This window comes from Squalius cephalus, assembly GCF_949319135.1.
Source record: "Squalius cephalus genome assembly, chromosome: 20".
Lineage (NCBI taxonomy): Eukaryota > Metazoa > Chordata > Actinopteri > Cypriniformes > Leuciscidae > Squalius > Squalius cephalus.
The window spans coordinates 2,813,653-2,829,362 of NC_137141.1; the positions used below are offsets into that span (position 1 = coordinate 2,813,653).

The 15,710-nt window shown below is 38.0% G+C and overlaps 1 protein-coding gene across 2 annotated transcripts in view; it reads right to left on the reverse strand.

Annotated features, from left to right (window-relative positions):
- Positions 1–376: 376 nt before the first annotated feature.
- The window catches only part of dlst (dihydrolipoamide S-succinyltransferase), a 32,725-nt gene continuing 17,391 nt past the window's right edge, over positions 377–15,710 (reverse strand). Inside the window, exons 8-16 of one of the 2 annotated variants that reach the window (XM_079853202.1) lie at positions 15,432–15,590; positions 14,284–14,357; positions 10,104–10,201; positions 6,980–7,110; positions 5,794–5,867; positions 4,157–4,240; positions 2,527–2,694; positions 915–1,084; positions 377–798 (exon numbers count right to left, since the gene is read on the reverse strand). In XM_079853202.1, coding sequence (XP_079709328.1) covers positions 950–1,084; positions 2,527–2,694; positions 4,157–4,240; positions 5,794–5,867; positions 6,980–7,110; positions 10,104–10,201; positions 14,284–14,357; positions 15,432–15,590 — 923 coding nt within the window. In that variant the 3' untranslated portion in view covers positions 377–798; positions 915–949. Of the gene's footprint in view, positions 1,085–2,526; positions 2,695–4,156; positions 4,241–5,793; positions 5,868–6,979; positions 7,111–10,103; positions 10,202–14,283; positions 14,358–15,431; positions 15,591–15,710 lie in introns of both variants that reach the window. The other variant, XM_079853201.1, reaches the window with a different exon arrangement.

Below are 15,710 nucleotides of genomic sequence, written 5' to 3' on the forward strand. Positions count from 1 at the left end.
CTATGAATATGCAAATGAGCCCCGCCTCCACTCACTCACTCAGCTCAGAGATCCACTGGTTGACGATCACACGTTGATCTGATTGGCTACAAGGTAGTTTGTGACGTCAGAAACACCAGCGATTTCAAAGCGTGTTTTTGAGACTGTCTTTGGTTCACTGCAGTTTTAAGGAGGAAATACTCAGCAATGCTGTCGACTTATGAACTTACACATGGTTTGTCTTAAAGCAGATTAAAAACACCACATAGACACATAAACAACATTAAAAACTTCATTTACACCACAGGGGGACTTTAAGCACTGAAGGCCATCAGACGCTCTAGTGAAAGGACTGACTTCGCTTCTGTTTGCTGTAGAGAAACGCCAGACACACAGCTGGAGCATTTCATCCATTTTATTGTTTAAAATCTCATAGTTTTGGTTCTTTACAGGGGCAGAGAGAACCTGCAGCTCTAGAGCTGTGCGGGACACGTCGTGGTGTGAAACACAAGACACCTGCGACACACTTCTGGAACATAGTGTTCATTACACAGAAGAGATTAAATATAACATACTGTATATTACTATCAGTTTTCATCATTTAGAAACATAATTGCACAGGTCATGTGTGTGTGCTGAATTGTACACAGAACAACAGGTGTTCCTGCAGGGCAACAAACGCCGGAATATTCTGAAACCGTACACATTTACATGGTAAAACAAGTTGAGATGAAGCTAATCAACGCGAATCCCACTCCAGACCCCCACTGCCATCGGTTACTCGTGTGTGTGTGTGTGTGTGTGTGTGTGTGTGTGTGTGTGTGTGTGTGGCGTATCGGTGTGTGTGTGGCGTATCAGTGTGTGTATGGTGTATTGGTGTGTGTGTGTGGCGCATCAGTGTGTGTATGGCGTATCTGTGTGTGTGAGATGTATTAGTGTGTGTGTGGCGTATGGGTGTGTGTGTGTGCGATCACATGTCCAGCAGCAGCACCCGAGGGTCCTCCACCACAGATTTGATCTTGCGGAGGAAGGTCACCGCCTCTCTGCCGTCAATCAAACGGTGGTCGTACGTCAGAGCCACGTACATCATCGGCCTGATCTCCACCTGAACACACACACACACACACACACAGAAGGAGTGAGAACGATACTGATACCATGACCTCAATACCGGTTCCTGAACCATACTTCTCTGAGACCAGTTTTATGAACAGATGATGTTATAACGAGGCTGTGATATTAATGTGACGAGGGACAGAACGAGAGAGCTGAGCTGTTCATGCAGCGACCGCGAGGAGAAACACACTTTACAACACGCCCAGTTTATACCAGTCCATTACGGTTTTCCCATTTTCATTTTTTTCTGGATTTAATTTTTTCTTCTTCCTGTTTTCATTTTTCTGGATGGTTAAATAAAATTGTATTAATCAAAAAGGCATTATTAAGTAATTCAAATCATTAAACTTGTTAAAGGAGAACTTGGTAACTTTTTTAACTTAATAAAACTGTCTAGAAATCATTTGGATGGTTAAACAACCTATTCTGGTGATATTGATGACTTTCCCCGCTCCCCCCAGCGTTCCCAGGCGGAAAACCAACCTTGCAACTTGGGGACTACCGTCCCGGTAAGACAGAAATTGGAAGTCTCGTGAGAAACGAGAACGAGCGCGAAACACGAATTGCTTTACGGCAATTCGACATAAACACACACGCATGTATTACCAGATTACCCACCTCGGTAAACATAGCTCCACACGATACAGTTGGCTTTCTCCGATCATAACAAACGCACATGAGCAGCGGTAGAGAGGGGGAGGAGGCCGCCGCAAGTGAGTTTTTTACGTCCGTGTTGTGAAATATACGCCCCACAGCTGTAGGGGGAGCTCGTGGGGAAAACATGCGACAACAAAAGGGAAAATCAGCGAAGAAGTGACCAGAGTTCGCTAGAGTTGCCGAGTTCTCCTTTAAATTTAACAGCAATGTATTAAGTTTAACAGAAATTACATTCTTAATGTTTTTGTTTAAATTCCATTTTCTTTTCCCCAGTTCTGTGCTTTCCATTTTATTTAGTCTATATTCCATTTTAATGGTTTAATCAAAAACATATCTAATTAATTTAATTCATAGAAACTTAATAATTTGTATACAATAATATGGCCCTATGAATTTTTTTATTGGTATTTTTCTGGTAATCAAATGAAGGCATGAAACATTAACTTATCTTTTCTTCAAATGAAAATGAAATAAGCCCTTTCATTTTTTTGGGCAAGCAAGTGTAGCAACAGAGGTTTACTGTTATTATAAAGTGCTCATCTGCTCAATTTGTTCACTGCAGTTCTCTGATTGGTGGAATTTCCTGTACAGCATTATGGGTAATGTAGTTTTCCAGCCCAAATTCCACTGTTAAACGTGATTATTTTAAAAATACATTGAAATAATGTGAATGGATGGCTTCAACATTCGATTAACAACCTCTGACCCCGTCCGTCTATATAAGTCATTGTTAAAATGCCTCTGAATAAAATGAATGGAGTTCAGACATCTAACCTTCCCAGCGATGGCCACGGGCCGGTCAAAGATGCCGTGCATGCCCAGGATGGCCGACTGCGGCGGGTTGATGATGGGTGTCCCGAACATGGAGCCGAACACTCCTCCATTGCTGATGGTGAAGGTGCCGCCGTCCATGTCCTCCACGGCAAGCTCGTTCTTACGGGCCTATGGGGAACCAGAGCACAGGACTTACAACACACACCACAGCATCCAGTCCGACCCGTTTCCCTCTCTGCGTTTCTCCCTGATCTACTCGGCTGTTAAACCTGGCATTGCATATTCCTAATATTGATAAATTGGTTTTTGTTCCTCTTGTGTAAGTCGCTTTGGATAAAAGCGTCTCCTAAATCAGGGGTTTTAAACTTTTTTGGAGGCAGGGCCGTTTATAGGGCAGGGAAAGCAAGTCGAATCAGGTCAAACTTGTGTTGCGGAGAGACACACACACAGAAGTCCACTTACATTAAAGTTTTTTCTTAAATATCATCACTATAGCAACAATCCCCCCTCCTCTTTGTGACGGGCCTACACACACACAGTTATTTAGAGGACATGTTTTTATTTAGCCACGTTGTTGCTGTCTGGAGCAGGTCTTAATTCTTTTGCTACTGTAATTTGCACTGAGTTAAATTAACTTTAAGTTCATTTAATTTAATTAAGCTACACTCTGTCCTGCAAATGTGGCCAAGTCTAAATTGAGCATACTCATATGTACACACACAGATTAACATACACACACTCACACCTGGTTCTGTGTTTGTGTGGATCACATGTTTTGTGTGTTTGTTTTTGAACAATAAGCACTTGAACTGAACAACTACGCCCACCTCTCTGAGTGACTGACAGCTTCACTGATCACTGAGATAGCACTGACTTGGAATAAAGTTGGTTCAGTATAAAAATGAAATTAAGAAGTAGCTTCAATATCGTAAACTACTTTTGCCACGTTGCTGTAGCTTAGCTTGCTACCTTTCCCAGCAGATTAATAGGAGACAACTGGAGTTACCAGAGACGCAAGTGTAAGTCATTCGCTTCGGAATATATACAGTCAAACCAGACATTATTCAGACACCAGATGTCATTTTTTGATATGTTAATTATGTTATATTTTTGTGAGACAGTCTAACAGAAGGATGGACAAAACCAGTCAAATATCAACTGAGTTCATAACTCTGAGTTCTGCTCATATTTTATTACCATTTTCTAAACTATAGCAAATAAACTGAGATAATGTGAGAAATGTTGAAGGTGTCTGAATAAATGTTGGTTTGTCTGTATATCTTAGCACATTTCAGATGTGTAAAAAAGCACGACTTGAAGTTCGTAAATACGACATAGCAATATTATTTCACCGACCGCACTTTGAAAACCCCTGCTATGTGCTAAAAACATATATATAAACGGCTCTTCACACCGGCCCGAGTCAGTAGAGGAATAAACCGCAGAGTTTTTCAGAAATTACATGGTTTGATTTTTCCCTCCACTTGACATCAGCTCCACCAGTGACACCACCGCTGTTTTTTTAGGTCATGTAACATATTTACCTAAATAAAGATTTCTGGTCAGCTGCTCCAGTTGCAGATAAATAAGCATGTCTTCAGATCATTCGCTCAGTTCCCATCGGCCTCACCTTTTCTCCCAGCTCGTTGATGGTTTTCTCGATGTCTGCGAAGTTCATTCCCTCCACTCCTCTGATCACCGGCACCACCAGACCCTGAGAGACGAGGAGAGACACGGGTTCAGACGCACAGTCATGCTCTACCACCACAAGAAGACCAAGAACACAGAGGAGAAGCACAACATCTGGGGCTTTAATGTTAAGATGTTTTATGTTCTTGAAAGAAGTCTCACCAAAGCTGCCGTTATTTGATCAAAAATACAGTGAAATATTATTCCAGTGTAAATCATCAGTTTTCTATGTGAATATATAGTGAAGTGTAATTTATTCCTGGATTTTCAGCATCATTACTCCAGTCTTCAGTGTCACATGATCCTTCAGAAATCATTCTAGTATGAGGATTTGATGTTCAAGAAACATTTATGATTAAAACAGTGTTGAAAACAGTTCATATTTTTGAGGAAACCGTCACACATGTTATTTCTCAGGATTCTTTGATGCATGTAAACTTCAAAAGAACAGCATTTATTTGAAAAATTATCTTTTGTAATATTATAAATGTCTGTGTCACTTTTGATCAATTTAATGCGTCCTTGATGAATAATATATATATATATTTTAAAAACTTACTGAGCTTAACCCTTTAGAAGAGGCTGTGTCGTCGCCGACACACACCAGCAAGCTGTATTCATTTGACCGTAACTCTTCAACCGTTCGCACTATCAAAACCATTCAAATTGCCCCTGACAGTAGACAACATGCGCTTTTCTGCAATATACGGCTCATTACGGTAATGTCATGCTTTCCATCTGCAAATGACAGCAGCGCGGGAAGGAAGGATTTGAACAGAGAGATATGAAGCGCGGCAGGTTAGAGTGTTTTGGATTGCATAAAATAAAAGAAATGAACAAATGCATGGCGAAAGAAGTGTTAGACAGCAGAAGAGGAGATTGGGGTGATTTTTAATGAAACTTGGGAGGCGGATGGCCGTTACTCTTTCACGTATCTTAGCATGTGTATGTGTGCGTGCCTATGAATGCGTGCATGTGTATGTGTGCATGTATGAAAAAAAAGTGTCCTAAATGAAAATTGTGCAACCCAATGTCACAAAAAAGACAAAAAAAAAAAATATATATGTATTATAGTTCATTTTTTAACTTTAAAGTGTTAGTTTCTTTCGTTTCGTTCATTTTTTCTGTTATTTTCTAAATAAAAATCAGTAAATTTATTCTCATTTGTTTTATTTTTGTCTATTTAAATTCTATTTACAAACTCACCACACACAATAATGGTCAATAACTGTAATTTGTTGAAAGCTTATCTTTTTCTGTAAAAGATGACACCTTGCACATGAAGATAGCTCATCGTTTTAGCATTTTACAGTCAAAAAATCTAAATATGTGAAAAACACCTATTTCAGCTTCAGGTTCTAAAGGGTTAAACCTTTGACCAGTGGTGAAGCATCACTGAACTTCAGCTATACAGCAGAAACAGACTTTGATGCATTATTTTCCTGTTATCACTGTAAAGCTAATATGAAAGCTTTACTGTATTGTAAAAAGTGTAACATAAATAAAGGTGACGTGACCTGACTCATGAGATTCACCGTTTCAGAGTGTTTATAAGAGGAATACATCTGTAGGAATTACCTTTGGTGTCGCGACGGCCACACTGATATCCACGTAATCCCGATACACAATCTCTTTGGTCGTGTCATCAATGACTGCACACATAAAAACAACCGTTAACAGCTTTATATACATACACACACACAACCGGCTTTTTAAATCCTCAAGCATATTAGTGTGTTGATGAGAATGGAAACGTTTCACTGGACTAATGAAGTGTTGGTGTCGTTATACTATCATTGAGATACTATTATAGTTTTTATTAGCACATTTAATTCATTTTAATTTTTAGTAATTGTGTTGTGGTTTTTGTCATTTTTGAATACGTTTTTATTTATGCTTTAATTTATTTAGTAAATCAAGTTAAACTAAATGTAAAATGTTATTCCACATTATTAATATTTTGAAATAGTTTTTATTTTGATATTTTCATTAGTAATTTTGTTGTGTATTTGTCATTTGTATTAGATTTTTTTGTTATAATAGTACTTAGTTAAGTTTTAAACAATGTTTTTATATTATATTTACATTTTTTATAAATATTTTTAATTGTTTTTGTTTTTATTTATTTTAATTGTTAGTAATTTTGTTGGTATTTTGTCATTTTTATTAGTTATAAATCTATATAGTTTTTATTACTTTTGATTTCTGTTTTAGTTATTTTAGTCCATCATGTTAAAACAAATGCCAAATTTTTCATATTTTAATTTTCAGTAGTCAACATTTAAAGTGGATCAAAACGTTTCATCAAAGTTACACATGAATTTTGAACAAAACCCGTTCTTATCTTAGGTATAAAACTTTGTTGATCCACTTCAGATGTTGACTACTGTATTTCAGTTAAAGTTTGGTTCATTTCAGAGTGACAGAAGTGTATGGTTTCAGTGAACAGTAATAACCCGGATCGTGCCAGCCCTACAGGCGCGCGTTTCCTCACCAGCAGGAACATGCAAGTCTCCGATGAAGAACATGCAGTGGTGTGTCTCTGGGCAAATATAGACACACACTGGCCTAATGAAACCGTGTTAAACGTGGCTGTCTATGTAGGCCAAGCCAATGAGGTTTGGAAGGAAAGAGAGGAGGGGGCGACTGACAGGTAATCTGTAAAACATGTTCTTTAGACTCGAACAGACAACCACATAACCACACACAGTGGCTTAATCTGAACTAGCAAGGTGTGTGTGTGTGTGTGTGTGGAGACGCATACCAGCGTTAACGGCAGGCTGATCTGTCAAAGCGTAGGCAGCAGCTTTCACAAACGCAGACATGAAGCCCAGCTTGATACTGTGTTTCTTCAGGAAAGCATCTTTATACTGTTTCCTCATCTCTGTAATGTTGCTGTCATGAGGAATAAAGAAACATGTAAGACATTAAACAAGGAACAGTTACTCAACCACGTGTCAGCCCAAACCGGCATGACTTTCAACCATGCAATCCAGAAGCAGAAGTTCAGCAGAATGTTCACGCTGCTCTTTATCATCCAATTAGATATTTTTAATGCGCTTTCTTCTGGTTATGGTGGCATTTTGGACGGTACCTTGAGGTCTGATTGGTTAGTGTTAAGATTAGCACTTTGATAATGACAATGATGAAAATAATTAAGAGCACATGCTAATTACAGTGTAAGTTTGTGTAGATAGATACAAGTTGTAATATTACACCGTATTTTAACTAAACGAAAGATCAAAAGCATCTTCTCCATGTTAATCAGAGCTTTTGTACTAGGCAGCCGCGATGACGATACAGGACGATTTTATTTTAGAAGTGGTTTCTCGTTCTGCGACATCGCAGTTGGAACAACAATATAAAAAGTATGACATTCTCAGCTACTGATTATGTGCTTTATTTAATGTTTAAAGAATTTAATGCTAGTTTGAATAATAATTTTGTGTGAGCTTTATAGCCGTACTGGCAGATACAATGATCAAATTCACCTCAGACAACAACGTTCAAACTGTGAACACACAAGTGCATTCTATGACAAATCGGCTCTTCTGATTGGCTGTGATTTTTGATTGATTTATATGCAAATGCAGTGCGCTTGCAGAGAGACTCCGCCCACACGCTCTTCTGATTGGCTGTGACTTGATTGATAAATCTCATCTTGATTCACTTCAGCGTACCCATGTTCATTCAGCCTCAGCTCACGCATGCCAAACGGAAATAATTTATTCAAATCATAATTGGAATATTTACTTTTACAAAAACACTGATTATATGTGTTAATAATCTAATCCATGTTATTTTCCTCATCATTTTCATCAACAGCTAAAAAGGCAATGCCGGTATTACTGAATATGACTGGAATTATCTAAAAATAAAAAACAATGCTACATTTTTAATAAGTAGTAATTTGTAATAATATTCTAGGTCTGGGAATCGATTAAAAAAAAAATTAACTAATCAATCACACAATTTGCTGTGATTAATCGCAATTAATCACATTTCCCCCAAACTTGTAATCATCAATATTTAAACGTAGAATCACTAATTAAATTAAACACACAAAAAAGGGGGAAAAAAGAAAAATGTCCACACAAATTGGACAGAAAATATCCCTATATTAAAATATTAAACATCAATATATCAATATATTATATTATATAATATATATTATAAAAAAAAGTTATTTTTTTTAATGCGTTAAACATCTCAAATTAATCACAAAGATTAACGCGTTAATTCCCCCAGCCCTAATAATATATAATAGTAATTTAAGCACATTTTGACAGTGGTCACGACATTCATACACCACAGAAACGAGCATCCCTCTAATTTTGATTTCAAATTCCTTGAAACATAAAAGCACAATCCAATCGGACACCAATAACTCCACTGATAACTCCTCAGCAATGACCCACGACAACCAGAAACCTGTGTGTGCGAGGCCAGTGCCATTTCAGGTTAACTTTCCTGGCTAAAACCCCAATCAAGGATGTTGTGGACGACAGTCTGCCCAGGTTTAGAGTGAAAAGCGCCGAGACGGTAATTCTCCATTTTCCTGTCTCTAACGCCGTTTAGCCTCTCCGGTTTCTCCGCTAACGGAATTAGGACCGTCCCAAGACACGCGCTCTCAGAGAAAGGAGAGAAGACGCGATAAAAATCTTCACTTTCCAAAGCCTTCAAATCTTATTGGCTTGTCATAATAGCCCATAACGGTCCGGGTTGCCTCGCACGCTCCCTCCGAAGGCCCGTCTCAGGGGACGTCCCGCGCAGATGCTAGCAGGCCGCAGACTAGCGCGCTCCTTCGACTCCAGACCGGCACAGTCTTCCTCCATCCCATCAATGCCAACGAGATTAGCGCACGAACACGAACCCCGAGCAGCTGAAAGGCAATACGGCCATTTGCGCTGGGGAGAAATCCTCAAAGTGTCATCTTCAGGGGCGAGCGAGGGAGGCTGCGGACATTAACGTTTCCTTGTAAATTAATAAAGCCCATTTTACCCTTCTTATCTTTGTTTTGACCAACATTAGGACCAAATATTTACATTCCGCGCTTTAAGTGGCGATTGGGTTTCAGAAATCTCTTCCTGTAGGCCAGATCCCAATCTATAACCATTTGGACGGGCATTGCGGAGCTTCTAATCAGGTTTGGGCAATAAGCAACATTTTCACAGGCCATCGACAGATTTCCTATGAGTCCGTGTCTGGACACGCTTGACATCAGTTCTGTGCACAAATATAGAAAATTATAATGCTAGCGACATATTTCAGTACAATAAACATCCAGATTTTAGTTTTTCAAAGTACAACTTTAGTACAAGTGGGGATTTAACACTTACTAGAACAAAATATAGACAGAGAGATCAATTTAAGACTCTCTTCGATACAAAAACTGAAATGAACATTTTGGCCGATACCGATAATTATTTATACTTGAAAGCCGATAACCGATATATTGGCTGATAAATGCAAGTTTTTATGTAATTTTTGAGAGCCTGAGTACAAAAACAAAATCTCACCATTTAAATCCATGTCCCAAACACACATGATGTTCTCATGATTTGACAGACTTTCAGACAAGCTAACAACAAAGTTTGTCATCAAACTTTACTTGCCTGGTTTATTACTCTTTATTTACATTTATTTTTTGTAAATGCATTGAGCTGGAGCAGACATCTAGTCAAAGAAGCAGCTCAAAGTGCTTTCATCACTACGTCATCCCCTGACGACCGATCATGTGATTTCAGAGTTAATCACTTTTTCTGAAATCCCATTAACAAAAACGAGTAGGTGTGCACAAACTTTTGACTGGTAGGGCATTAAAAACACATGTAAAAGAACCGATGACCCTTTATCTGCAGTTGTAGGCTGATGTTACAGGAACAAACCTCATATCGACTTCATTGAAGGTTGTCAACATGGCACAGGTGCTCTGCGCTTCCTTCAGCCGCTGAGCGATTCGCAGTCTCATGCGGTTCATCTTCACCTGCAACAAAACCACAGCAGAGACAAGCATTCACAACCAGAATTTAGGCTAGTTTCAGTTGTTTCATCTGTGATATCACATTCATATGTAAATATAACTGATTTTAAAGCACCTTTTTATTTGGCTATAGGATTTAAGAGTTATTATGACAGAAACTGATTTAAACCACAGAGAAAAACGGATGATCGAGTTGAATTGGGAATTATTTCTCGTAAACTGTCTGTTTCAATTAATTGTTTCAACAATTTAGCAAGACTCAAAATGCTAACGGAAATCTCCAAATGGCATTTAACATGTTATACATGTAAATAGTAGGGTTGCAAAGGGGCGGAAAGTTTCCGGTAAATTTCCATGGGAAGTTAAGCTGGGGAATTTTGGAAATATTCATTACCACGGCAACCGCTTGCACGTCCACTCTGAAAGTAACTGTACACATAAGAGACGGATGGGTACATTATTTAAGGTTATTTCTATTTGTTAGAATATTGATATATGAACTTGTTGTCAAGTAAGCCCCATTGCGAGCATGTGCGTCTCTCTAAACTTTCAGTGTGCTGCACTGCTCTAGTTGACTTCTGCACCCCCCCCCCCCCCCCCCCCCCCCCCCCCCCCGAAAATATCACGTTAATTTTGAAAACGTAATTCCTTTTGTGGATCCTCTTGGTCTTTCTTCATGTTTCTTTGACAAATATCAGTGTCTCAGTCTCGCGCACGCTGCACGCGAGTTAACCACGCCTACTTATTTACATGTCGCGGTATACACGGAATAAAAAAATCTGTTACGCTGGACATTTTCTTCCACGGTAACGATATATACCATCATACCGCCCAGCCCTACTTATGTGGTAAATAAAATTATGCTAGCTTATTTAGCATCTAACCTATCAGCTTGCTATCTACAGATAAATACATTTGTATGTGATATTTGCAATTTAAACATTTAATCAATATATTTCCCCATAATTTCATCAAAACTTACTTCACTTTGTTTAGTCCACAGGCTCAAATGTGTGCCTTTAATAGTCTTGTGCTTTGGGCTTCTGTACATATGATGGAGGCATGCACAGTGCCAGTAGGGGGTGTGGTCTCAATAGCCATGCAGTAAGCAGTGTGCTATGTGCATGTGATTGAGGAATGGCAAGGATATTCAAGTGTATTTGAATGGCATCTGTTTGTTTTAGTCAAGATTATGCTAAAATATACTTTCCTCAACTATATTTAAGTTCCCTATGAAGAACCAACCTTCAACTTTGAAAATTCCCAGTTTATTCCTGTTTATTCCCATACATTCCTGTTAATTCCCTTAAATTCCCATTAATTCCCATGGAAAGTTTCCATCTTTGAAAATTCCCAGAATTTTGCAACCCTAGTAAATAGTGCATTTTATTTGGTGAAAAAGACGCATTGATCATATTTCATTATCTTGCATTAAACTATAAATAAAATGGCAACAATTCAACTTGATCTACTGATTTGGGAGATGATTAAAAAAGAAAAGAAAAAAATCACCCTTTTAAGTAGAGATGCATGATATATAGGCCCATACCGATATGGTGGCCGATATATCATGCATCTCTACTTAAAAGGGTGATTTTTGTGTTGTTAATTTAATAATAAATGTTAATTTTTAATGTTATTGTAATCTGCCCTAGGGCTGAACGATTTTGGAAAATAATCTAATTGCGATTAGTTTTACCAATATTGCGATTGCGATTTAATATGCGATTATTTTTTAAGCTCTTTATCTTTTCTATAATTTCAACAAAAACAAGCAATACATCATTGTAAAATAGGATGGGAAGCCGATCAAAAATTTTTCTTATTAATTAATCTTATAATTATAAATATTTTAAGTTTTATTAATAAGTACTTTTAAAAAGAATTACACATTAAAAAAATAAATACAACTATATGTTAAGAATTGTAACTAATATAGCTTCAAAACATAAAAGCAAATAAAATAAAAACATTAAAAACATTACAAGCAATAAACAAAGAGTGCTTTCAGTATTTAAGGGTAGGCTGTCTTAACGTTTTCATCTCTTTTGAAATATAAGATGTGGTTTGTCCTGTCTGTTAAAATAACTGACTGCGTTTACATTAATTTCGCGTCATTAAAGCATTTTGAGATGCAAGTACATTTAACCACGTAGACGGAGTCGCTCACAGCCGCATGCTCAAGCGCTCTTCACAAAGCGCGTGTGACTATTTGAAATTGAAAGCAGCTTATTCTGTCGGTGATTTTCATATTTTTAATATATAAGCCAACTGCATTCCAAAAGACATATGATGCCTTCTTAGAGCATTTGTAAGGAAAATACCGGCGGGCGAGACTACAGGAGTAACATCAAGCAAAACACGCGTATCTTATATAGCGCATCTTGTGCAATGCAGCCCACGAATGTCCTTGTAGTTCGCTTCAACTTTTCCGAACTTTATGAAAGATTATTTTTCGGAAGGTTCGAGTGGTGTCGTGTGTGCGTGTGTGTGTGTGTGAGACAGAGGAATTAGAAGCAAGCAGAATATGGTTGTTTATAAAGCACACGCAGCGCCATCACGTATCTGTGTTTAAAACTAAGCTCAGACTCTATTCTGAAATTATCTGAATAGATACAAAATCGTTGGAGAGAATCTATAACACAATATCACATAAATTAAACACAAACTGTTCTTTCCTGTAGCCTATGCCAGGTCTATGCGTAGCGTGCCAAGTTGATGCTTCCTCCGTAGTGCAGACTGCTTTACTCTCGCGTGTCACGTGACCAAAGTTTAATCGCAGCTTTTGCGGTTAGAAAATCGCGTTTCATCATATCGCGATATTATCGCAAATGCAATTAATCGTTCAGCCCTAATCTGCCCTATAAGAAAATTCGGCCGATATATTAAAGCTGATAAATAATGTATTATTTCCTTCAGCTGAGACTCTTCAGATGCCACTCTGTGCCATGAGGGTTTTTAATTGCTTGAAATATGATTGAAATCACTTCAAAAAAGGAAAATACTGCTCAGTGCAACACAAGTCTGTCATATAGGCTGTATACAATTATAATGAGAACATCATTATAATTGTGTGACATGGCTTTTAATGGTGAGACTTTTGTTTTTGTAATCAGGCTCTCAAAACTTACATAAAAAAATTTGGTCAGCCAATATATCTGTTATCGGCTTTCAAATATAAAGAATTATCGTTATCGGCCAAAATTTTCATATCCGTGCATCCCTACGTTTAAATGATTTGAGATCAAATAGAAACTCTCTGAATATCATCAGAGATGAAGAGTGAGTGTCAAGATATAATGAGCCACATCACAGTCACAGGTGAAACTGAAGGCTTGACATTTGGTGGTCAAACATGATCATGCTAATATACAACAACTGCAAGTGACTGAAGTAATCAAATGCTGTGGCACAGACTAATTAGCCCTAAATTAGTCAGTCTTCTTTGATGTAATTGGTACAATATTACTAGGGATGCACGGATATGAAAATATTGTCCGATACGATAATTTGTTATATTTGAAAGCCGATAACCGATATATTGGCCGATAAATCTAAATCCAAATTTTTGAGAGCCTGATTACATAAAAAAAGTCTCACCATTAAAAGTCAGGTCCCAAACACACAATTATAATAATGTTCTCATTATAATTTTATGCAGCCGATATGACAGACTTGCACTTTACTGTATTTTCCTTTTTTGAAGTGATTTCAATCATATTTCAAGCAATTCAAAACCCTCATGTTGAACAGTGCGCATCTGAAGTGTCTCAGCTGAAGTAAATAATACATTATTCACCAGCTTTAATATATCGGACAAATTTTCTTATCGGCCTGATAACGATAACATCAAAAATGAACATATATCGGGCGATACCGATATGGTGGCCAATATATCATGCATCCCTAAATATTACCCAATTAAGATCCTAATAGAATGAGCACATTAGGGTCGTACGCAGCAAGAGCCGTCAAACTGGGCTGTGAAAAACACACACTATAGCAGTGTGCAACACTCAGCTGTAAATGAGCTGCAGTGTGTGTTCCTGCAGACGGCAGGCTGTCCGTGTGAACGGGTGTCTTACCCTGTGCTCTGACCGGACAGCTTTGGCCCCAGTATCAGCAGGAGCAGCAGCAGCGGTGGGTTTAATGGCGGAAACTGTCAACAGACACAACAGAAGACCGTTTTAGGACCGTTCAGTCCTGCAATGTTTCGTAACAAAAGCAGGATCTCAAATTTAAGGTTTTTTAAGACCTGCAGAATAAAAAATGAATACAATATGGGTAGGGCTGTGCGGTATATCGAGTTTGTACGATATATCTATATATATATTAGGGCTGGGCAAAAAATATTGATTTCTCGATTTTAATCGATTCTCATTTTTACAAAACGATATCGATTCTTAAATCCCAAGAATCGATTAGTCATCCTGTTTTCAGTTGATGAATGAATGGAACATTGTTGCGCGCATCCAATCCAATAAATCGCAATAATCTTTGTGCTTTGTTATTATTGATATGAAACAAAGTCTCAGATTTCAAATGACGTCCATTTTCTTACGAAATTCAAAAACATAAACACCGTTTTGGCGCTGTGGCGTGAGATCGCTCTGGCGTAGAAAATTTGCAATGTATTGTACCTGACATCCAAAATAATCGATATTGAATCGAATCAAATCGTAATCGAAATCTAATCGAATTGCAAGCTTGTAAATCGAATCGAATTGTGAAATTTGTGTCAATACCCAGCCCTAATATATATATATATATATATATCTATATATACACACACACATTTTATCTGGATTGCCGGAACATTTAAAATAGACAACATGGAATTTCAAAAAAGACATTTCATAAAAATTAGTTTTTTATGAATTCATCAATTATTTAGCAAGTTTTTGATATTAAAATTTTTAAATTTAATTAAACAATTCAAATGTAATCCAGAGAACCTAAAACAGAAAAAAACTGAATTTGGGAACAAAATACAATGGATTTTGGGGAAAAAATTAAATGGAATTTGGGGGAAAATAAAATGGGATTTGGGGGAAAATAAAATGGAATTTGGGGGAAAATAAAATGGAATTTGGGGGAAAATAAAATGGGGTGAAAAAAATCAAACAGATTTCATAAGGCTCTATAAGCACCATAGAACAAAATAAATGACGTTTGAAATCAACGATGAGGTTTGATTGTGCAAGCAGGTAAACTCCTCCTGGCGGGCACTAACCTGGCGTGGCCTGGATGGGCTGGGCTGGCACAGGGGGCACGGGGGGCATGCTGGAGGGGATGGGGCCCGCAGGACCCGGAGCCGGAGCAGGAGGAGCAGGAGCAGCCGTCTCTGCTGGAGGAGGAGGAGCTGACGCCACCGTCGTCTTAGCAGCCACAGCTGAAACATGTCACAGTCACAGCTCAGACCACTGCAGCACAACACCACTCACTTACACTCATAACCACTTCCTAGGACACAATGACCTGATACTTTATTTATGGATGTGGTTAATGAAGA